The sequence below is a fragment of the Centruroides sculpturatus genome, unplaced genomic scaffold (genome assembly GCF_000671375.1).
Source record: "Centruroides sculpturatus isolate CEXI.00-Female unplaced genomic scaffold, Cexi_2.0 scaffold518, whole genome shotgun sequence".
NCBI lineage: Eukaryota > Metazoa > Arthropoda > Arachnida > Scorpiones > Buthidae > Centruroides > Centruroides sculpturatus.
Window position 1 is genome coordinate 418,532 of NW_019384901.1, and position 25,815 is coordinate 444,346.

The following is a 25,815-nucleotide window of genomic DNA, read 5'->3' on the forward strand; positions in this document are numbered from 1 at the left end:
AGGGGAAGACCGGTTTCTAGACAGATGTGCATCAGTTACCATAAACACTCAAATATATCACTGAATTTTCGATAATTTATACTCTTTCAATAGGTGGGGACTGCAAAAATGGTCCAAAATACAGTATAAACGTCTATTGGGTGTATATTTTTAACATAGTAAAGGGAAGTTATTTTTTTCAATTTTTACTGTCCACAAAACTATTTGAAAAAATTTTAGCCATAACAATGTCGAATGAAAAGAAAGGACCGTCGTTAAAAAGGAAATTTATATCTCTTCAAACAAAGATAGAAATTTTGGATCGAATTAAAAATCAAGAGCGGATAGCTGATATTGGTAGGCATTTTAATTTAAATGAGTCAACTATTCGGTCGATTAAGCAATAGGAAGAAAAGATTAGGAATTCAGTCGCATCCGGATCATCTATTCTTGCGAAAAATGTTGCTCGTCCGACAGCACCTACAATGAAAAGAAAAAAAAGGAACAAGCACTAATATTATGGGTAGAAAATATGAACAAGAAACGGTTGCCTTTAAATAAAAGTGCACTTAAAAACAAAGCCTTAAAAATATTTGATTATTTAAAACAAATGGGACAGTCGTCAGCTGATGAAACCAGTGTTAAATTCGTGGCTAGCAATGGCTGGTTTGAAAAATTGAAAAAACTCCATTCAAACGCCAAGTTTTTCTCTTTTTAGAACCGAATCCCAGTTTTTGTATTAAGTTGGTGTCTCCTATAACGCGGTATTTTCAAGGAACGTATCTACCGCGTTATAGGAGGCCTACCTGTATTTGTTTTTTAAAAATCATATTTGGAGTTATATTACATGCAAAAGAAATTTAATTACTTCATCCTTCTTAATTTAAAAAAAACAATTCTTTATTTTTTTTAAAGTGCAAAATGGTATCAAGTTTCATGAAGTGTAATAAAATTAACTTATATATTTTAAACAAAACTGATTCTGGAATAATAATAATTTTTAATGATAAAATTTGCATACAATTCAAAAATAATTTTTATTACAAATTCATAAATAAAATGAAGTATAGTAGAGAATAAAGAAATGCAAGACACTTTCTTACATTTGCACTGGTTTTTTTAGTAATAAAAAATTAATGCAAATAGATTGAAATGACTATGGTAAAAAAAATTTTAAGCCCTTTTATTATCTACATATTCTATGATGTTGCTGATTGGATTAAAACATTGTTGAACAAATACATAATATAAGCTTTTTATGATTTCAATGGGGACCATCCATTGTGTACAGTCTAATGAGAGAAAGTTGAGGCATTGTCTATGTGGACTTTTTTAGTGGCATTTAAATTTGTTCTTTAAGCCTACTTACTAGCCACACAAATAAATTATCAGTTATAAAATATTTGCAGAACTTTTGTCATTTTTCAGCATCTGGTTCATGAACTATTGTAAATGTAATTAAAGGGAATTTGCCAAAAGTAAATCATTGTACACAATAGGAAGTCAAAAGTGGCTCAAAAACTAATTAATGGACTGCTATACATATATATATACACGTATTATTTATATACATATATATATAATATGTATATATATACATATTATATATATATGTATATAAATAATACGTGTATATATATATGTATAGCAGTCCATTAATTAGTTTTTGAGCCACTTTTGACTTCCTATTGTGTACAATGATTTACTTTTGGCAAATTCCCTTTAATTACATTTACAATAGTTCATGAACCAGATGCTGAAAAATGACAAAAGTTCTGCAAATATTTTATAACTGATAATTTATTTGTGTGGCTAGTAAGTAGGCTTAAAGAACAAATTTAAATGCCACTAAAAAAGTCCACATAGACAATGCCTCAACTTTCTCTCATTAGACTGTACACAATGGATGGTCCCCATTGAAATCATAAAAAGCTTATATTATGTATTTGTTCAACAATGTTTTAATCCAATCAGCAACATCATAGAATTTGTAGATAATAAAAGGGCTTAAAATTTTTTTTACCATAGTCATTTCAATCTATTTGCATTAATTTTTTATTACTAAAAAAACCAGTGCAAATGTAAGAAAGTGTCTTGCATTTCTTTATTCTCTACTATACTTCATTTTATTTATGAATTTGTAATAAAAATTATTTTTGAATTGTATGCAAATTTTATCATTAAAAATTATTATTATTCCAGAATCAGTTTTGTTTAAAATATATAAGTTAATTTTATTACACTTCATGAAACTTGATACCATTTTGCACTTTAAAAAAAATAAAGAATTGTTTTTTTTAAATTAAGAAGGATGAAGTAATTAAATTTCTTTTGCATGTAATATAACTCCAAATATGATTTTTAAAAAACAAATACAGGTAGGCCTCCTATAACGCGGTAGATACGTTCCTTGAAAATACCGCGTTATAGGAGACACCAACTTAATACAAAAACTGGGATTCGGTTCTAAAAAGAGAAAAACTTGGCGTTTGAATGGAGTTTTTTCAATTTTTCAAACCAGCCATTGCTAGCCACGAATTTAACACTGGTTTCATCAGCTGACGACTGTCCCATTTGTTTTAAATAATCAAATATTTTTAAGGCTTTGTTTTTAAGTGCACTTTTATTTAAAGGCAACCGTTTCTTGTTCATATTTTCTACCCATAATATTAGTGCTTGTTCCTTTTTTTTCTTTTCATTGTAGGTGCTGTCGGACGAGCAACATTTTTCGCAAGAATAGATGATCCGGATGCGACTGAATTCCTAATCTTTTCTTCCTATTGCTTAATCGACCGAATAGTTGACTCATTTAAATTAAAATGCCTACCAATATCAGCTATCCGCTCTTGATTTTTAATTCGATCCAAAATTTCTATCTTTGTTTGAAGAGATATAAATTTCCTTTTTAACGACGGTCCTTTCTTTTCATTCGACATTGTTATGGCTAAAATTTTTTCAAATAGTTTTATGGACAGTAAAAATTGAAAAAAATAACTTCCCTTTACTATGTTAAAAATATACACCCAATAGACGTTTATACTGTATTTTGGACCATTTTTGCAGTCCCCACCTATTGAAAGAGTATAAATTATCGAAAATTCAGTGATGTATTTGAGTGTTTATGGTAACTGATGCACATCTGTCTAGAAACTGGTCTTCCCCTGAAACTTTCATGGGAATAACATATCAGTGTGGACAAACAGCTGTTTTCGAGGACATTTAGCTCTGTACACCAAACTGCGGCACGTATTACGATTCGTTATGACTTTTCTGTTATGTGAAAGATCGTTCGTTTCTAAATACCATAAACTGCGTTCTAAAGGTACCGTGTTGTAGGAGGCCTACCTGTACTAATAAAAGCACTGCATAAATATTTTTGAAATGTGGAGAAGATTCTGTAACTCTATTTTTAAATTTATAATCAAAAACTTCAGTTGCTATTGATGAGTTATTTAATAAACTGTTATCTAAATTATAAAATTATGAAAAATTTTAAAGAAATTTCAATTCATATTGGATTGTTTGGAAAGTAATTTCATTTTTTATGGAGGGGGAAAACAATTTTCTTATAATATATAAATATTTTATTGAATTATATATTGATCATTTTGCCATCTTTCTGGTAGTAGCATGATTACATGCTCATAAAAGTTCTGATCTTTGCTTACAAAAAACTGATCCAAGTGATTTTTGACATCCTCATTTGAAGTAAATGTTTTACCATTTAAAAAATTTTGTAAACACCAGAACAAGTAATAATCCAAGGGCACCAGATCTGGCAAATATGGTGGGTATGATAGCATGTCCCATCCAAGTTGTAACAGCTTCTGATGAGTTAGCAAACTTGTGAGAGATCTGACATCATGGTGAAACACTACATCTTTTCTGTTTGACCAATTCTGGCCTTTTCTGTTTGATGGTATCACTCAATTTGTCCAGTTGATGGCAGTACACATCTGAATCAATTGTGGAATTGTCTGGTAGAAGCTCGAAAAAAACAATTGCCTTAAAATCCCACCAAACAGAGCATCACTTTTTTTTAATAAATATTGGCTTTCGAAGTGCTTTGAGCCAGCTCATCTCTTCTATTCCATGATCACTTGCATTTGACATTGTTCTAAACAATCCACCTTTTGTCGCCAGTTATGATTCACTTCAAAATGGATAATTTTCTTGACATTTGAGAAGCAAATCACAGTTGTCAAGGCAACGAAACAAATCTTTTTTTAAGAACATGTGGAACCCATATATCGAGCTTTGAATAGAAACCAAGTTGTTTCAAGTGATCATAAATGGTTGAATTTGACAAATTTAATCTCTTAGTGATTTCTTGAGTTGTTATTCGTTGATTTGCTTCAATCAATACCTTTATTTTGTCTTCATCAGCTTCAACTGGCCTTCCAGAACGTGGTGCATCTTCAATATCGAAATTGCCAGAACAAAATTTTGCAAACCAGTTTTGGCATTGTCATTCTGTCAACACATCTTCTCCATACACGTTACACAATTTTTTTCTTGCTTAAACAGCTTTTCCTTTTTGGTAATAAAAAAGCAAAATATGCTGATTTTGATTTTCCATGTTTGATGGGACCAAAAAAAACAGTTACAAAGAATCAAACAAAATTTTTTACAAATAAGCCTTGAAATGTCAGCTGTCAAAATTTATGACGACAATATGATTTAGAATAAAATTGGCAGGTAAAATTACAAGTAATCCCACTGGTGGTAAAAACGAAATTACTTTCCGAACAATTCAACAAACTTTCTTATAAAATTATCTTCTAACTACATTCAATTTTTCATAATTATTTCATTACATGCTCTTTCATGGTATGATTTGATTAAAAAATTGTGATTTTCATTAAAAGTGTGAGATTCATTGTTTATATTATTATTTACTGAACATTTTATATTGAAATATGATTTAAGTAAACAGTAAAAATAAGAAATAATTTATATATAATGTAACCCCAAGTTATGAGTATTCAATATGAGCTACTTTATTTTATCCTTCTTCCTGATTTACAAAATGAAATATTCATTATGAGAACAAAATCATTCAAATCATAAATTCATATGTAGGGCTTTACTTAGATACAGGTGCATGAAGTCCAAGCTTGCACCATAAATAACTTTGTCAATTATAAAAAAAAAAAAACTGGAGAACGTGAAGAAGAAAATTGGGATTTGAGATGGTATTAAATATTTTCTTATCATTACAGTGAATGTAAAAGTTGGGAAATATGGCCCCACACAAATATTTCCCTTTCATCTTATTGTGTGCACATTTCTATATTTGTGACAACCAATGATTAAAATTAAATTGTTTATGCTTTATCAATTGACCATGAATCTAGTGAGCCCCAAGTAATCACACTGTCATGAGCTATTGCAACAGTTTGTTCAGATTAGATGAATACAGAACTAATCGTAATAATACAATAATACTGTAAAATGTAAACATAAAACTAATTTTTTCTATACAAGTTTTTTTTTTTTAAATTTTGATATCTTTAAAGGGGCTTGCAAGAGTTTAGCATCTTGGACCTACAGAAGTAAATTGAGCTGTGTCCACACACTAATGTTTGTTCATTAGAGATTATTCAGCTTAGTGAACTTTAAATTACAGATTTTTCTATTGGCAATTTACAATTTATTTAAACAACAATTTTGCTTGTTTTTTGCTTAGTTAACATTAAATGAAGAAATTTCTGATAACTTATGTATTTGCTCCCCTCTCTCTCATATTAGTTTATTGGGTTATACTCGGTACACACCGGTGGCTGTGTACTATGCCGGACCAGAGTCAAGGCATAGCAACCAAAACAAAACTAAAATTAAATGTGTGTCAGTGTCAGTGTCTGTATTAAGGAATTTCCTAACAATATGGCATGTATTCAATATAGTGGCCTTCTGTAGTGTGATGTATGTATTTCTATTCAATTGTAATGTTCCCAGGCTTTTGTGTAGCATGTGTGGTATCACACCTGTACAGGAGAGAACAACAGGTACAATAACTACCCTATCCATCCTCCACAGATGCCTTATTTCCTGGGCAAGTTCTGTGTACTTGCTAATTTTTTCAGTGCATGTGTTTTGTACATTGTGAGTGTTTGGAATGGCTATGTCTATAATGTATGTGATTTTATTGTGTTTGTCAATGAGTGTGATGTCTGGTCTGTTGTGGTAAATTGTTTTATCTGTGATTATGGCTCTGTCGTAGTACATTTTGTGCGTGTTGTTTTCCAATACTGTCTGTGGAATATACTTGTAGTATGGTTCGTGGATGTCTGCCAATTTGTGTTTCTTTGCAAGCTCTTGGTGTATTATATTTGCTACTTGATTGTGTCTATGTAAGTAATCTGTCTGTGCCAAGAGCTTGCAACCAGAAGTGATGTGTTGTATAGTTTCTGGCATGATGTGACATTTTCTGCATGTGTCATTTGTGAGTGTTGTATCTTTGAGTATGTGTTTTCTGTAGTTTTTAGTATTTATGACCTGATCCTGTATGGCAATCATGAATCCTTCCGTCTCCCCAAAGAGGCATCCCCGATCTAACCAGCTGTTTGACGCAGTTTTGTCAACAAAATCCTGGGCCAGGTCATAAGGATGCCTGCCATGGAGTGCCTTTCGAGCCCACGATTGCTTGATGGTGTCTATGCTTTTTATGTGTTGTGTCATGTCTGTATGATGTGAGTGTAAGTTTAATGGTGTGTTATTTGAGTCTGCTAGAGTTACTGCTTTATGTAACTGTGATGTTTCTTGTTTCTTGTAGAAAAACTCTCGCAGTGACTGTATTTGTTTGTAGTGAAGGTTAACTATGTCAATCAGGCCACGTCCGCCTTCTTTACGTGGAAGGGTTAATCTTTCTGTGGCGGATTTAGGATGATGTTGTTTATGCTTAGTAAGTGTTGTTCTTGTTTTCCTTTGGAGTTGCTCGAGATCTGTGTGAGTCCAATGTATAACTCCAAAAGAGTATGTGAGTACTGGGATGACATATGTGTTTATTGCTTTAACTGTGTGTTTTGCATTTAACTGTGTTCTAAGTATAGCGTTTAACCTACTTTGGTATTCTTTAATTAATCGTTGCTTTATTTGTGTATGTTCTGTTAGTTTGGCCTGTTGGAATCCTAAGTACTTGTAGAACTCGCCCTCTTCCATGGATTCAATAACGTCTCCATTTCCAAGTGCAAAATCTTCTTTCTTCAGGATTCCTTTTTCTATGTGAAGTTTTTTGCATTTGTCTAGGCCAAACTCCATTTGTATGTCCTTAGTGTATGAATGTGTGATTTGTAGGAGTTGATGAAGTTGTTTTTGTGTGGATGCATAAAGTTTTATGTCGTCCATGTACATGAGATGTGAGAGTGTAAACTGTGTTGTTTTTTCGTGTCTGATATTGTAGCCGTATTGCGTGTTGTTTAACATGTTGGATAATGGATTCAGGGCTAGGCAGAACCAGAGAGGACTCAAGGAATCTCCTTGAAAAATTCCTCGCCTAATGAATATTTCGTTTGTTTGTATGGAAGTGTTACTAACCCTGAGATGTAGTGTTGTTCTCCAGTGCTGCATAGTGTTTTCGAAGAATGCAATGAGTGATGGATGTATTTTGTACATGTGTAGAATATGTAGCAGCCAACTGTGTGGAACACTGTCGAATGCTTTTCTGTAGTCTATATATGCCATGTGTATGTTTCTGTGTTGTTTGTGTGCTTGCCGTAGAATGACTGAATCTATGAGTAACTGTTCTTTGCATCCCCTGTGATTTCTACGGCAACCTTTTTGTTGTTCTGTAAGAATGTCGTGTTCTTCAACATGTTTGTATATTTTGTTTGTGATACAGGATGTCAATAATTTGTAGAGTGTTGGAAGACATGTAATTGGTCTGTATTGTGTGGGGTCTGTGGTTTTGTTGTTTTTAGGTTTCATGTAGGTGATGCCCTGAGTAAGAAATTTTGGCATGTCTTGTGGATTGATGATGATGTGTGTTAGATGTTTAGCTAGTTCCTGGTGCAGTGATGTAAACTTTTTGTACCAGAAATTGTGAATGTTGTCTACACCAGGTGTCTTCCAGTTGTGTGTTCTGTTAACAGCGTAGCGAATGTCGTGTATGTTTATTTCAGCACAGGGCATAGTTGGTATGTTATGCAAGTTTCTGTTCTCCTCCTTGATCCAGCCTGCATCAGCATTGTGTGTAACAGCATTGGACCAAAGAGAAGACCAATAAGTTGTGAGTTCTTCTTCTGTTGGTGTGCCACTGTGCTGTGTATCAGTGTTTGTTTTGGTACTGATTTGTCTGTAGAAAAGTTTTTCATTGTTTGTGAATAATTTATTTTGTTGTTTTCGTAGTGTACATGTTTTGTATCGTTTGAGTCTACATGCTTTGGCTGCGAGTTTTTGTTTTAGTGTATCAACGTATTCTGTAATGTGTGTGTTGTGATGTTCGTGTTTTGTGTGTGTTTTGATTTTCTTGAAAATGTTTTTGAGTTGTTTCTTTAATTTGGGTGTTATGTTGTTTTTAGTGTATTGTGTCAGCCTGCCTAATTGCTGTCTAATGTCATTTATTTGTGTTTCTATTCGTCTCTGTCAGGCAGGCTTATGATAGAATTGTGTTTTGTGTCTGTCTGTCTGTGAGTGTATTTTCAGTCCATGGTGTTACTACTGTGACTGCCCCGGCATAAACTAATGTATGAATGTCTGTAAATGTAGAAATTGAATGAATGTAGTTTGGTAGTGAGTGTTTACATAATCTAGTGTTTTTCCTACTGCCATTGACGTGTTAATTTTTGGTATTCGCGGTCTTTGTGTGAGATCTGTGCCTGTATATTTAGTGAGTGTTTCCTGAAATATAAGTGAGAGCGTATTAACTAATTCTATGTCTACGTTATCAGTGATGGATGGGGAAGTGCCTGCAGTATCATTAGTGGTACTTGTTGTGTGTGTGCTGTAATCAGTGCTTGTTGCTGGATTATCCTGACAGGTTACGTGATCTTCATTAATGTTAAATGTTTCTGTCTGTTGATGTATTTGATCAGCAACCTGTTGTTTGATAAGTTCAAGTGTTGTTTGTGGGATAAGGTTGTTGTGTATAATTGTTCGTTTTTGATCAACAACCCTTTGTTCGGTGACAGTGAGGTGAGGATATTGTTGTGTGAATATGTGGTGTAGTTGTTGTCTGTATGCTGTCATGTTTGTTTCGAGTCTTGTGATGGTGTAGTAAGTGCGGATGATAAACTCGTTCATTTCTGTTGTCCATTTCATCCGTTGGCGTGGTTTTCCAGCCTTTGTGGTCTGTGGATGCATTGCCACAGAAACACCAAGGCTAGGTTGATTCCTCACATCTGTTGAGGGCATTGCAGTAGCCATGCTTGGGCCGGCGCTGCTTTCGCCACCGGTAACCAAGGGAGACTGGAGCCTATTTTTCGAACGTGAGCCTCTGCCTAACCCACGAACGCGGACCTTGTTAACCCGGGCGACGTCCGAGCCGGTATCATACTTAGATCTGGTTACTACCATAATGATTATCTCCACAGAATGTGGGTGTGTGGTCACTCTTAGCTTCATTTCTCCCCATAGACCTTACTGGCATGGGTGTCCCTACCAGGAGCTTGTGCTCCAGCCTGCATTGCCCTATGGATCAGTAAAATTACTGGGCTCTCCCACCACGACCAGGTGGCGACCACGGGAGAGTTAGTTTATTATTATTATTATTATAGGAATGTGGATAAGAGTGACTGGATTATGTTAGAACAAGATACAAATTTGTGACTATAACAAGTAGAAAAGTGCATGTAGGATGAAGGGATTTTAACAAACAAAATTCATCCTTAAATTGGGGTTACACATTACTTTCATTCTTTGTGGAAAGTTTAAAATACATAATAAAATTTAGCTGAAGTTTTTGAACAACATTCTAAATTTAGAAAAATCATACTCTATTTTAAAATGATATTTTCTATAAATTGAAATATTACAATAATAATTATTATTTCTCAAAAAATTTCAACAATTATTGGTGCAATTTTCTTAAAAACTAATATTAATCATTTAAAGTGGAAATATTGCAATTGAATTTTTTGATTCAAAGAATTTCAAGAAAGCAATGAAACAAAACAATTTTTGTTTACTGCATCTAAAAGTGTTTATTAATATAATTCAATGCTGAAATACTTTATATAAATTTCACAATAAAATGCAAATTTAAAAAACATTATTTTTTTAGACTATTAAGAAATATTCAAATTAACCATCTTAAAACTGATTTGTATTTTCAATTCATCTAAAATAATCAACATATAATATTTGGCAATTAAGTTTTTGTAACTGAAATGGGGAAATCTTAACAAAAGGGAATAAAATTAGATTTTTCTTACATGGCATTTAACATCAAATCAGTGTGTGTGAATTCATATATTGGTGTCAAGTTTGTTTATTATTTGTAAGGCCAGTTTATAAAGGACTAAGAATCATGCTTGAACTTTTAATAAAAACTTAAGATCAGTTTTAAACCAATTTTTATGGAAATAGACATTGCTTATCACCATCTGACTAAAAAATGAGATCACCATCAATATACTTTTAACAAATTGTTTATATCACAGTAAGCAAGCCATTAAAAAACAAAAAAATTATATTGCAGTTACTTAAAAATAAATTTTAATTTAAACTTAAACTTTCCATTTTATCAATTAACTATAAATGACATCTGTAGAAAGATTGCTGAACACCATATTTTTAAAACAATTACTTTCTGACAAGGTGATAATCAACTATTATTAACTACTGTATGTCAGCTAAAATTATATACAACTTATTCCCCATATAGCAGGTACAAAATATCTTCTAAAATTGCTTGCATTAAAAAAAAAAAAAAGTAAAATTTTTGTCAGAGAAACTTCCTTCTATTGAAACATATCTGAACATATAAAATTTCTTGATAATTTCAAGTTTTTTTTTTTTCTAATTTCAGTTGCCACCATGACCTTATATTATCTTAAGACCTTTTCAAAATTTTTTTGAATGTTTAATATTAATTTTTTGAATTTTCTTTATACTAATTCTTAATATAGACATAGTCTGTCTATCAAAAGAATCAACTTGAGAGCAACATCAAGCATGATGTTGCTTCAGTTAAACCAATCAGCACATTCCCTAATGATGTCAGCACTTTTTGCTTAATATGTCAAGCAATATGTGAATGAATTTTATTTTCTCTCACTAGATGGTAGTACGACTTTTCCATTAATTGTGTTAATTTTTTTATAGTATATATTAACTATAAAGAATCATGCATTTAACAACTATATAGCAAACTTCCTCCTATTCCAATACGAATCTCCCATAAAACTGTTTATAATCGTGATGACATGTTTAACAAATGAAGAAGAAACCAGAAGTGACTTGCCACAACTAAGTGAGCAATGGTTGATGCTCATTGGTTAATACACAAGTTGATTCTTTCCATAGACAAAAAAGTTTTAACTAAAGTACAGTCTGCTTAAAAATAATATTTTGTTTAGCAAGTTTACTTCATCAAAGAAATGTTAAATATGAAAAAGTTATCCAGTATTGCAATGAAGTTATCACAATAAAACCAAATAATGTTAAAGCACTCTACAGGAAAGGAGTTTCTTACTACAACCTGAGAGATTACGACCAATGCCTGGAAACTCTTCAGAATGCAAAACAGTACTTAAATACAAAAGGTTACATTTTTTTAAATAATAGATGAATTCTTAATTTTACTTTAAAATTAAAATGTAATAATGATGTTTTTTTATCAAGACAAATGGAATGAAAGAGCTTGATATTTAAAACAGCAATACATTATCTTAATTTTGAAAGACCATTTAAAATAATAATACATGATTTTTATTGAAAATTACTTAATTTTATATAAAATTTTAAGACATAAATTAACCAAAACAGGTGATGATAATGCAGCTTAATAAAAAATTTTTAGCTGCTATAAGATCAAACCATTATTATAAAACAAAAATTATTAGTATTGTTTGTAAGTTTTTATATTTGTGTTTAATAAAATAATACTTTTTACAGAATGAAAGATCACAATAAAACATTTTTAAACAAAACAAATTTTATCATCAAAAAAGTTGAATTGAAAACATCTTTTCACCACAACCTACTCTTTCATTCATATTTTATTACTAAATAAATGTCTTATTTGATATTTCAAATTAAAAAACAAATTTCTTTCAAAATGCATTTCTAATATCTTGGATATTAGATGTTCATTTAATCTAAATCACAAATCTTGTTTGAGTAATTGATTTTAGTTGTGCAAATTTTCAAGTTGTTTTCTTTTTCAGATAGTAATATTGAACAATACATAAAATTATCTGAAGAACATCTTCAACGGTATAAACAGAAAGAAAGAGAATGTTATAAGGGTATGTTTGATAAATTAGCAGAAGTGGATTTGTCATCATCAGGATGATATGTACAAAACTAATCAAATCTTGAGAATGTCATAGGAAATGCTGTGATATATAAAAAATTTATTAAAGTTGAAAGAAATTTTTTTTTCATGTATAAAAAAAGTATTTCATAAAAAAATATAATTCATAGTATTGTTTGTTATATTTTTGGCATCAAACTGTATTAAACTAATGATGCTTGCTCTGACAAACTATGAATGTTTGTAAAATACAATCAATTATGTAAGTTTGCTTAATAAAATATTAATTAAAAATGTTTAAAATGCTTGTTTAACCAATTCATAGATAGAATATAGAAATACTAACTACACAACAAATTAAATTTGTTTTATTTTCTTCTGCTGTTAGGGAAGCATAACTTTGGATTTTAAATTCAAAATGCATAAATTTAACTATTTTCAACTGCATCAAAGGGTTACATATCTAATTGAAATATATCAAAGGAGAATTTTAATAAAGGCCACAGATTCCTATATGAAAAAGTTTGCAATTTTTTTCCATTTATGCAGTCTTTTCTATTTTCCCCCTAATAAAAAAGAAAAGTTTTCTTCTACTGCTATAAGGCAGCAAAAATAATACATTAGAAATACTGGATGGCTGGAGATGAGAAGGCAAGACACCTCCTTATTCTATTTTCAAAAGTGCATATTGCTCAGAACAGGCATTCATATATAACATGACATTTCTGGATTAAAACAGCATTATCCAGTGTATACAAATTTATTTCTGCCATCATTTTAAACCAGTTTTAATGGTTAATAATTAATTACCATTAAAACTTCACAAGTATTAATTGAATATTTTGAAAATGTTCCATCTCATTTCATATTAAGACAGTAGAATTCAACCTCTAAAATGCACAGTCGGTATTGATTACAAACAGATGTTATACTTCAATATCATCAGTCAAGCCTCAGAGATGCAGCAGCATAGCTTACAGATGAGTCACTCATAGATAGGCACTGGCTGGACTGAGCATAATTCAGGAACTTTAATGACATCTTGTGTCCATTTCCCGTTTTTTGTATTGTATAAACAGCCTATTCAACAAAATAATTTCAATGTGCTGAAATTACATTGAACATATATATAAAATTTAATATAATTCGGTCACACTTACATTTAACAAAACTCCAATTGGATGGCGACCACATATAGTATTGCCATATTTTTTAAGATATGATACAAAACCAGTAGGAGACAATTCTTCTATTATATTCATACCCTTCATAAAAAAATTTATTTAGTATTAGTATTCAATTCATTAGAAATTATTATATGATTTTATAGTTATATTCTTTCCCAGAAAAAGAATGGAGCATATGTAGAACATATATTAGGAAGTACTGTACATTATAAATGTTTAAACAATTTTCTATATGAAATTTCTGATATTTTTACAAGAAATTTTGGATTATAAAACAAAGTCATACAAATGACATACAAAGTAATGTTTGAATTTTCAAAATTTTTACTTTGTTGCTTAAAATACAGGTATCCCTTGATTAGCATAATTAATTAATCCCTCAATGCTATAGTTTATATTGAAATTAAGTTAATCAAATACTGTACTGTACATTCGTACCACAGTACTCGACCAAACAATCATGACTCTCTAGAACAAATTTTTGGTTAATAAATATTTTTATTTTGATTTTGTCATCTGCAAGAAAAGTTTTCTATGATAAAAATGAGTAACTAATTTAAAAAGTAATTGTAAAAAGTAAACCTTAGAACCACCAGCCAGCCTACCTTCATCAGACAAAATTATATTTGATGCAGTTTGTTCACTTAATGTACATGGAACACAGTAATCATGTCAGTGACACAATAAGATTTGTTCAAGTTTATGAGTTCGTCAATTTTTAACAATTTCTTCCTGAAATTTCTGTTTGCAACAGCTTTTGGGAGTCCCATATGTTTGTATCCTTTAGTTCAAAATTTTCTGAACAAAACTTTCAAACCACATTTGACATGTCTGAGATTTAGGAGCACCTTCTCATTATATTAAGAGTATTTTTTACTGTTTGTATAGTGTTATATTTTTTACAAAACTTAAAAAGCATACATAATATGCACAATATGCATTTTATCTGCAGATATTTTGATTTGAGTTTGCACAAACAAAATGTGAAGTTTTAAAATAGCTTATAAACAAAGAATACAATATCACATTAGCAGTAATGTATTAAATTTCATAACTATCCTAATTAAACTATTGGATGTTCAGAAAGTAATTTCATTTTTTACCACCAGTTGTATTTTTACCTGCCAATTTCATTCTAAATTGTATATTTTGACAGCTGACATTTCAAGGCTTATTTGAAAAAAAATTTTGTTTGATTCTTTGCAACTGGTTTTTTTGGTGTCCCATCAAACATGGAAAATCAAAAGCAGAATTTTTGGCATATTTTACTTATTACCAAAAAGATAAGAATGGTGTTCAAGCAACCTGTGTGATGTGTATGGAGAAGATGTGTTGACAGAATGACAATGCCAAAACTGGTTTGCAAAATTTCGTTTCAGCAGTTTCAATATTGAAGATGCACCACTTTCTGGAAGGCCAGTTGAAGCTGATGAAGACAAAATAAAGATATTGATTGAAGCAAACTGCCAAATAACAACAAGAAATTGCTAAGAGATTAAATTTGTCAAATTCAACTGTTTATAACCACTTGAAATAACTTGGTTTTGTTTCAAGTGGTTATGGGTTCCACATGTTCTTAAAGAAAGAGATTTGTTCCATTGCATTGATATCTGTGATTTGTTTCTCAAACATCAAGAAAATGATCCATTTTTCAAGCGAATTTTAACTGGCAACGAAAAATGGATTGTTTAGAACAATGTCGAATGCAAGTGATCATGGGATAGAAGAGATGAACTGGCTCAAACCACTTCGAAAACCAATATTTATAAAAAAAAGTGATGCTCTGTTTGGTTGGACAATTGTTTTTTTTTTTTAGCTTCTACCAGACAACTCCACAATTGATTCAGAAATCAACTGAACAAATTGAATATCATCATCAAACAGAAAAGTGTAGTGTTTCACTATGATAATGCTGGACCACACACAAGCTTGGTAACTTGTCAGAAGCTGTTACAGCTTGGGTGGGATGTACTACCATATTCACCAGATCTGGCATCCTTGGTTATACTTGTTCTGGTCTTTACAAATTTTTTAAATGATAAAACATTTACTTCAAATGAGGATGTCAAAAATCACTTGGATCAGTTTTTTGTAAGCAAAGATCAGAACTTTTATGAGCATGTAATCATGCTACTACCAGAAAGATGGCAAAAAGATATTGGACCAAAATGATCAATATATAATTCAATAAAATATTTATATATTATAAGAAAATTGTTTTTTCCTCCATGAAAAAAATGAAATTACTTTCCAAACAACCTAATATATACATATTTATTTATTTTATTGCAGAATCTGCAGAATATATATATATATATATATATATATATNTCTTTTTAACAATTATCGGGATGCTTTATTATTTTAAGGTTTAGCGATTCCTAACTGGGTTGTGGGGTCTTCCCCCCCTTTTTCTCGGTGCGGACTTACTTTTTCCGCTTGGGAAGCGCAAGTGTGCGCGAGTTTTTCTACGGCGCTTTTCTTTCGTCGGTGAGTTGGTTTTTCTTCTATTTTTAAGTTACTAAGGTGAATGGTGAGGAAATCTTCGTCTTAACTAAACATAAGCCCCAAACAAAATATAATGAAAGCAAAATAAAAGTAAAATAAAAATAAAGCTCAGACTTGGTTCCTTACAACGTTAATTAAAACCTCTGCCAAGTATATGAAGGGATTGCTGCAATTAATTTTGCACATTAATCAAATCTTGTATTAAGCAAGGGATACCTGTAGTTTCATTGTTTGGCTATAGTGACAGAATGATGTACTGTACATAGTACGTTGGTTCCATTCTTATTTTGGGAAATACTATAGTATATTAATTTAGGTAGATGTAATAAAATTTTGTAACTAAAGTTCTTAAATTTCTATAAAATCTTTATATTAAAACAAAATTGTGTACATTTTTATTTATTAAAATTCTGTTGAAGTGATTATATAGATTATTTGATTTAAAATTTGTATTCAGTTATATACAGGATGATTCAGAACTCGTGGGACAAACTTTAAAAGGGGTGATAGAACACAAGACCAAAAAAAAAAAAAAAAAAAACATTTTTTGCACAGGAAAGTATGGGCTCAAGTCATGCATTAAAGCACAAACACAAGAAAACACATGAAAGGAAACAAATTGTTTAATTACAGCATCATTAACAAGTGTATGTTTACAGTAATGTTTACAATTATTGCTCAAAATTGTGTCCATCAACAGTAATACACACTCAACAGCATCAGTGAAGTGATTTGAGTGTACTGTTGCTGGTAGAGGGCAGGAGGTGGCTTGCTGCCCTTCAACATTATACATCTGCAGGAACATGCCATTTGTGACTGTGCCATAACCCATGATGGGAGATATTACAAATGCTGAGAAGGCAGACAAGCATCTAATGTAGGGGGCTGCAAATGATAGTGGCAGAGCAGCACTATGGATGTATCAGGAACGCTTTCTGAATAGACAAATGCCAGACCACAAAATGTTTGAGTGTTTACACCAGAAACTTTGTGAAACTGGTTCCTTCTGCTTCAAAAGGCAAGAATTGGGTTGACTGCAAGCTGTACGATGCCCACATGCAGATGAATTCATCTTAAACCTTGTGGAACACAGACCTGACACAAGTACAAGAACTGCACATCACAGGTGTGAATCAACACACCGTTTGGAGCATGTTAAAGAACAATTATACCCATTCCATTTCCAGAGAACTCAAACTTTGAAACAGAAGATTATCCTCTGCACATGGGATTCTGCCAGTGGTTTTTGCAGCAGTGTGCATTGCAGTCAGACTTCCCAGCTCATGTACTATTCACAGATAAGGTGATTTTTAACAAAAAGGTATTTTCAATGTGCACAATTGTCGTGCGGGCAACCTCAAACCCACACTTTACATATCCATGTGTGTTCCAAGAATGATTCTCTGTGAATGCATGGGTAGACATTGTGAACAACTTTCTGCTTGGTCCATATCTACTACCAAGGCAACTTGATGGCAGATGTTATCATATTTTTCTGGAAAACATTTTACCAGAATTGCTTCAAGATGTTCCAATTTTCATTTGTAATCAACTGTGGTTTCAGCACAATGGATTGGCTGTGGTGGATCAGTCTGTTGGCCACTCCAGTTACCTGATTTATCAAGCCTCAATTACTTCTTATGGGAACATCTGAAGGCCCTCATTTATGAGAATCCAGTTGACTCTGTTGAGGACCTTGTTGCTCAAATATCCATTGTGGTTACACATGTGCGAGATATACTGGCATCTTTGAAACTGTATGCCAATCACTCCATCGACCCGCCAAGCGTGTATTACTGTTACTGTATGCAATTTTGAACAATTATTGTAAACATTGCTGTAAAGATGCACTTGTCAACAATGCTGTAAGAAAACAATTTATGTTTCCTTTAATTTTATTATTTCTTGTGTTTGCACCTCAACATGTCAAAAAAATGTCAAATACAAAAAATATCTACACACTATACAAAAAATGTCTTTTTGTCTTGTACTCTACCACCCCTTAAAGGTTGTCCCATGAGTTATGAATCATCCTGTATATATTTATACTAGCTGTTACCCGCGACTTTGCCTGCGGTGGTTTTGCAAGCAAACCTCATTTATATTCAGTATTTCAACAACCATAGTAATTGTGATATAAGACCTACTGCTGAGAATGATGAGAATTGCTGAGAATCAAACGAACTGTTTTCAATCTGATCAATTTTCTGGAATGTTTACAATCATTCTATAATCGAACCAATATGCAATAACAAATTCGAATTTAAAACGGTTCGAACATTTGGTTAAAAAATCAAAATATATAAAAATATTTATAACAATGTCTGAAACGTTATCAATTTAGTAAAACTAAGTACTTAATGAAGACTAAACGTAGTTGAAAACAAAAAATCGCATCTAAAATAGTTCAGTAGAAGCCGTTCTTCCGGTTAAGCCTTAATGCTCTCTCTCTCCCCTCCACAAGGGATTTCAAAAAATCTCTTCTTAGTGCGTGTTTCCATGACATACCCTAACTGTGTACCAAATTTCACCTCTTTAGGTTCAGCAGATGATGAATCAGTCAGGACAAGTAATTTTATATATTTAGATATAGGAAACAGTCAGTGCACATTGTTATAATAATTACTACATAACAAAGTTTTGACAGATACCCAATTTAATATTTTATATTTTATTATTATTACTACTTTTTAAAAATAGCTAACTGATTTTTTAATCAATAAACTTTATAAAAAATTCAATTAAGTTGAGAGTAAAATCAAATGGTGTTCCTGTTTTATTTTTTTCCATTCTTTTCTGTTTATCATATTTATCAATATTACAGATGAGAGTATTTTTAAACTCACTGATAGGGTGTACATTTATAACTTATTCAAGCATTAATTTCAAAATTGATAAAATACTTATGACAAAAATGGCAATACGTAACAAAGTTATCAAACACAATACAAGTAAATTATCCAAAAAATTCATTATCACAGAGAAATGTCTGATGCCAAAATGTAAATATTGCTTAATATAAACACACATAAAAACCTTTACTTGACCAGTAAAAATATATTTAATGAAAACAACTAACGTTTTCGACTGCTTTCTCAGTCTTCCTCAGGTTTTAAATTCTGATATTCGAAAATCGTTGTGCTTAAATATTTAAACATTTTGGAACATTGATAATTTTAATAAATGGTAAATATTGATATTTCAAAATTTTTAGACATTATCAATTCTGACAATATCATTTGATCTTTTTTCATACATTTAAACAATAAACATCAGATAAAGTGCATGTCTGTGGACCTATCATATCAGCAAAAAAGCAATAATTGAGCTATCATGAAGCAATAATTGAGAGAGAAATTCAATTATTAATTCATAAAATCATATTATACTACATAATAGAGTAAAAAATAAATTAAACTTTGACATTACCTAGCAGCATTTGTAATTTTGAGCACATGCATGTTTGAACATTTTCTTAGACATATCAGTACTTGTTCAAAACACTTGTTCTCTTGCCTGTATTCAGAAGGACTAGAACACAAAACAAAAATATTGGAATATGTAGGTGTGCATCATTGGAATTTTGAAATGATGCATTATGAGCAACAAATCAATATAAAATTCTGTATCAAACTTGGTACATAACTTTCCCAAAACATTTTGCTTAAAAAAAGCATATGGTAATGAAATGCCATTTGTAATAATATATGTAATAAGTAAGTATTTTAAAGAAGGCCATGAATCAACAGAGAACAACACCAGGTGGGTCAACTTCAGTAAAAAATGAAAAAATTTTCCAACCTCACAAAAAGATCAGACTATAGACAATTGACACACAATGTGGTTACCATTTTGGGAATTTCATAGGGCTCTGTACATGTTATTCCTCATGACAACTTGAAAATGCATTGCACCCATTCTTACATTGTTCTCAGAAAGTTATCAGATTAGCAGTTGAAGAATGTTTACTCATCAGCAGAGAACTGATTGATACAGTTGATAAGACTCAGATAACTAAACAGTTATTACTGATGATGAAACTTAATGCTTCTTGTGGGATCTGCAGAACAAACATGCTCAGACAAAGTCAGCCTCTTCATCAAGGCAGAAAAAAAATTACATCTTGACAGATTTTGAAAACAAATTCAATACAACAATTAATTGCATATTTAATCATATCTAATTAAAAGTTGTAAAATGCTATTTACTTAGCGAGTGAACTTAAATTCAGTAATTCCAACTTGAAAAGGCTCAATCATTTAGCAAGAATTTTGAACAACAAATTTAATATTTGCTTCACTATTAGAAAATGATTAATGTGAGAGATGGACTTGAAATGTTTTTCAATGCCTAGTCAAAAACTACTTATAAATTCTTAAATTACTCTGATTTCTTTGCATGGATAGAGATTATATGACTGCACTAAAAACATGTTCAATCAAATATGATATGGGAAGTACAAGGGGAGCTTCTTAGTATTTGAATTGATACTTAAATTCACTGTTGCAGTTATTCAATCAAAGTCTGTTCAATGTGAAAAACATATTTCAGAAAAAGAATTAACTGTAATAAATGTCAATGATCAAATCATAAGTAAAAATCACTTGGAAAACCCATTTCTAGCTACTACTGCCAACTACTTGCCTCTTACTTGTTATTGTCCGCTTAGAGTGCCCATTACACTCAGGGAGTGGAAATTGATCACTTTGGAAATTACTGATCCAATGAAATCTACTCTACAATTATCAGAATATAAATAATTGATTGTTCAAAACTTATTTCATAATAAATGTGTGGAAAAACTTTTCCATACAATACATTAAACTGAGTAATGAAAACTTTAAAAATTTTGTTTGACATTGTACAATATGTATCATATTAAATAATCAAGATATATGATTAAAGTACTAAATTATATAAAAAGAATTAATAAAATAAATTTCAGATTAACAAAAATAGTAGCTGTATTCCATTTACTTAATAAATTACATCAGTTATGTAACATTTGGCATACTGTACAGAAATATGTTAATCTTGGATAATTTAAAGTCATGAATATTTTGTCCCCTGAATTTCAAATTAATGAGGATTTCCCATATAACCCTAATGGAGGACAATACATATCAAGAAAGACATTTTGTTTAAAAATTCTTTTAGATTTTTTACTTATTGAAATCTTAATTATAAAATAGATATGTACTGTACATCTGTAATATGATAACAAAAATATAACAAACAAGGTGATCAAAATTAAGAGTACTTTGTACTCCTCTAATGACCTTTTATGTACAAAGTCAAGAACAATAAAGTTCAACAATGAAAATTTTATTGGATATAATCAGAGCTGGGGAGTCAGCGTTTTTTTTACCAACTGACTCTGAAGTTGACATTTTCAGCTTGTTGACTGACACCTTAGTACTTATATTTTTATTGTTACTCATTAGTATTTTTAATTAATTAATTTTTTTATGTTACTATGGGATGAGCATTCCAAATCATGTATAACTTTACTGTAACTAATACTAAAAAAATAAAAATAAATATACTGTGTAAGGAACTAAGTCCGAGCTTTATTTTTATTTTACTTTTATTTTGCTTTTATTATATTTTTNTATTGTATAAATTATAATCCAGCAATTGTCACAAAAGTCATTTTTAGCAACAAAATATGTTTTGTGTTGATTTAAATAATGAAAGAAAAGTTTGATGCTTGAAATGCAAAACCAACAATCCATATTGTTTAAGAGTCATCAAATTTTCCACTAAAGTTATAGTATGAGGTTCAGTTGACTGTAAATGGACTTGGAAAATTATTATTTTTTTTAATGATTTTTTTAGACAGTAATGATATGTATTGTGATATTTCCTCATCCCAACAATGGAAGATGATTTTCAAGATGATGTAATCTTTCAACAGGATGAAGTTAAATGTTTTACATGCAAAAAAAGTCAAAGAATAATTTACATGTATAAAAATAAAAATCTGTAAAAGTTCGTCCAATAGAGAATTATTTCTAATAAAATAAAATTGAAGACAAAAAGAAGATATGATGGAAGAAAGCAAGACAACTGTATGTCACCAGTTCCTTTTTCAGAAATTTTTAAAAATTTTAATTGGATGTGTTTTGTTTTTTAAAAGGACTTTTTGTAAACTTTACGGCGATAAGTAGCCTAAAAAGGAAGGTCAGTTGCCGAAAATGTTTTAGTCTTGGAACACAAATAATAAATGGTGATCCTTTTTGGACAGTTTGTCTTCAATTTTATTTTATTAAAAATAAAAATCTTGGATTGAGCTGGAAAGTCACCAGAGTTATCCTCAATTGATTGGTCCATTTATAAAAAACAAACACAAGAATCTAACCCAACCAATAAACAAGATTTAAAAGAAAAACTTACAAAAATTTGGTCTGAAATTAGTCTTGAACAATGTCAATCACTTATTGATAGTATACCAAAAAGAATAAAATCTATAATTCATAATCAACAAGGTGAAACCATTAAAATAAAATATTCTAATGGTTTCACCTTTATCATTCATTATGTAAATAACTGACTTTTAATACTTTATTTAGAAATACATTTTTTATGTGAAAATATAGCTAAAAGATCAGGCTAAATTTCTCTTAATTTTTTCATAATTTTTTATTTCATTTAGTTACTGTCATTCAAAGATTGGCACTTTGTGATAGAGTTAAATTATTCTAAACTTTTTGAACTGACTGTACATTTAATATTTAGGTTAAATTAATTCCTCTTCCTCTAAATTATCTTCATTTTAATATAGCTCCAAAATTTTTTTTTTTATCTATCTTTAAAAATTCAATTATAGTATTTAAATAAAACATTTTCTAAATAACTACTTAAATAAATAGTTTATAAATTAAAACAGCAGAAAATAAGATTACTATTAAGAAGAATAAATACAGTGGTACCTCGTACTTCAAATGCTAAATTTGACAAAAATTCCCCTTGGAGTTTTAACAATGCTTCCATGTTTGAACTGCACAGGCAGTGAAAAATGTTCTGGAAGCATAATGTAAGTTGAACAAAGAATATGATCTAAAATTAGCAATAATGTGTTAAATTTCACAAGCATTAAAATTAATCACACAATTATCTTAAGTAATGACAACTATTAAAAATACGCAAAAATTTTGTTTGTAGCAATATAAACTTTACATATTACATGGAATTCTAGAAGTGTGTGGAAAGAAGGAAGTCTAAGAGGAAAGTCATAATGTTGATGATTGAGATGAAAACAGAACATATCACAAAGCAAGAAAATGGTACGTTTGATGGATCTGGCAGCCACGTTTAATATGCCAAAGTCAACAGTGTGCAAACAATATATGCAATTTTCATTTTACAATGTTATACTGTATTTGCATATTTTATTTATTGTTTTATTTTAATTTATTATTTAGGACATTTAATTGTGTTATTTTTATCTTAAATTACATATGTTTGCTATTTTAAGTTTTTTGAAATGGGTATCGTTTAGGTTTGGGAGTGAATTAATTTGCTTTCCATTATTTCTAATGGGGAAAAACTGCTTTGGACTTTGAATGAATGATTTGGAATTCAAATGGCTTCTTGGAATGAATTAAATCAGAAGTATGTGGCACCACTGTAGTAGTATATAATAGTATATAATTTTTATTTTTAATTTCCATAAATTATGATCATGAATTTGATTGATCACAATATCACTTTTTATTCTCTTATTCAACATGGTTTTTCTTTAACTTTACAAAAGTTCAGATATTTTTACTTCCTCTACTAATCTATATTCTCTTTGTGGTAGATATCCAGGATAAAAGACTCATCAAACAAAGAAGAGCACAAAAGCCAATTTTTGAAATAGATAGATGAGTCTTTGAAGGTCGAATAAATAAAGCAAAGGAACTAAGAATATTTTATAAAATAACTTAAAAAAGCTTACTGAATAAAAAAGAAAAAATAGCAGTTATAAGAATAGATTTGATTGGCTTAAGTTTGGTATGCAAAGTTCATTCATGTTAAAGTTTCTATTTACAGTAATCTTATCAATTTTCATTCAATTGTTCATAGCTTACAACTACTGTTTTTTCATTCTAAATACTAAAGTATTTAGAATGAAAACAGAAATAATATTTTCCAAATAATAATACCTCATTTATATTTCCATTATTCCTTGATAACTAATATAAAATTTAATTATTATTTATCTTAATTTCTATCAAATGGTAATTTAATACAACTTTCAATAAAATTATAAAAGAAATATAAACATCCAATAATGCCAAATGATTGCTGGATTATATTCAGCTATAATAAAGCTACTATTTATTAATTAAAAGTCAAGTAATTTGGCCTAGAGGTAGGTGTTAGTTGCCATCTCTTAATAAATTTAATTATTATAATTAAATTAATATTTAATATTTAATTTAGAATGTACTGGAAGAAATGAATCAGCCTGAAGCTGGAATCAAACCTGCAACTCCCATTTGCTGTGCAGATGCACTGCCTGTTACAATACCCAGATCTCCATCCAATCTTCATTTCAAAACTATTCATTTAGATATAACCAAACTTTTAATTAATAATTATTAGCATTATTATAGCCTGATGTAATCCAGCAACTGTTTGGCATTATTATAAAAGAGCAATATGTGAAATCTTAAATCAACTTGTATAGATGAGATTTAAAAAAAATTATTTCTTGCTATGTATTAAGAAAAAATAATAATACTGTTTGTAATTTGTATAAATACATCAAGGAATTTGATTCTATTCTTGTTTTATGAATACATAGAGGAAAACTAAACTTTTTCTAGATATTTTGCTGAAATATTAAAATATTCAGATAAGAAAATTTATTGTCTAAATATTTTAATATTCTAGAAAAATGTCTAGAAAAAGTTAATGTAAAAATGTTTTTGTTTATGAATATTTAATATTTATGTGTTTTGAACAAAAACATTTCTTACAATGAACTATAACAGTTATAACAAAAATGACATATTTTAAAAAGTCAATTTTAGAAGTGACAATTCTAATAGAAATCATAATCAACAGGTTGCCAAACAGAATTCACCATGCCATAAATTTGAAGATAAAAATCTTTCTATTTTAGAACAACCATAATTATAAAAGTTTTTTCTTAATATAAAGCAAAAAGCAAGCAAAAAGCTTTAGAACTTAAAAGCACAAATTTACAAATTAGAATTCAATTTATATAAATGAATAAAAGTTAGAATAATTGAAATTAAATTTTTGTTTTAATTTACAAGTTAACAAAATAATCTTATAACTCTTTACTATTTGTTTATTTAAATCTAAATTATACAGTGTGTTAAGAAATTAGACTGACAAAATGAAATGGGTGGTAGAAGGCGTCAATACAAACAATTTTGGTCAAATTGGGGTTGCTGCAGCACCCCTTACAAGACACGGCAGTAAAGAAACTTTAGAAGCCTATATAGAAAACAAAAACAATGATAAAATCAAAATATTCTTATATTAAAAATGAAAATTCTGAAAGAAATTTAACATTTTAATACATTTGTTTTTATATAGAAAATTCTAATGAGGAGTTAAAATACTCTTAAAATATTTAAATAAAATAAAATAGATAGTTTCTATGTAAGCACTTCCTAAACTTTAACCTTTTTTGACCTAATATGATAGGCCATTTTCAGATGCAAGTATTCTCGAACGTATTTAACTTAATATTTAAACGTCACA

The 25,815-nt window shown here is 30.0% G+C and overlaps 2 protein-coding genes across 8 annotated transcripts in view; one reads left to right on the top strand and one right to left on the bottom strand.

Moving 5' to 3' along the window:
- The window catches only part of LOC111631494 (tetratricopeptide repeat protein 9C-like), a 51,537-nt gene extending 39,075 nt beyond the window's left edge, over nt 1–12,462 (top strand). For all 7 annotated transcript variants that reach the window (XM_023375738.1, XM_023375739.1, XM_023375740.1 and 4 more), the window contains 2 exons: nt 11,496–11,681; nt 12,306–12,462. In XM_023375738.1, coding sequence (XP_023231506.1) covers nt 11,496–11,681; nt 12,306–12,433 — 314 coding nt within the window. In that variant the 3' untranslated portion in view covers nt 12,434–12,462. The remainder of the gene's footprint in view (nt 1–11,495; nt 11,682–12,305) is intronic.
- Nucleotides 12,463–12,746: 284 nt separating this feature from the next.
- The window catches only part of LOC111631493 (protein MEMO1-like), a 36,920-nt gene continuing 23,851 nt past the window's right edge, over nt 12,747–25,815 (bottom strand). Inside the window, exons 8-11 of the mRNA XM_023375737.1 lie at nt 23,038–23,112; nt 17,262–17,377; nt 13,555–13,659; nt 12,747–13,474 (exon numbers count right to left, since the gene is read on the bottom strand). Coding sequence (XP_023231505.1) covers nt 13,337–13,474; nt 13,555–13,659; nt 17,262–17,377; nt 23,038–23,112 — 434 coding nt within the window. The 3' untranslated portion in view covers nt 12,747–13,336. The remainder of the gene's footprint in view (nt 13,475–13,554; nt 13,660–17,261; nt 17,378–23,037; nt 23,113–25,815) is intronic.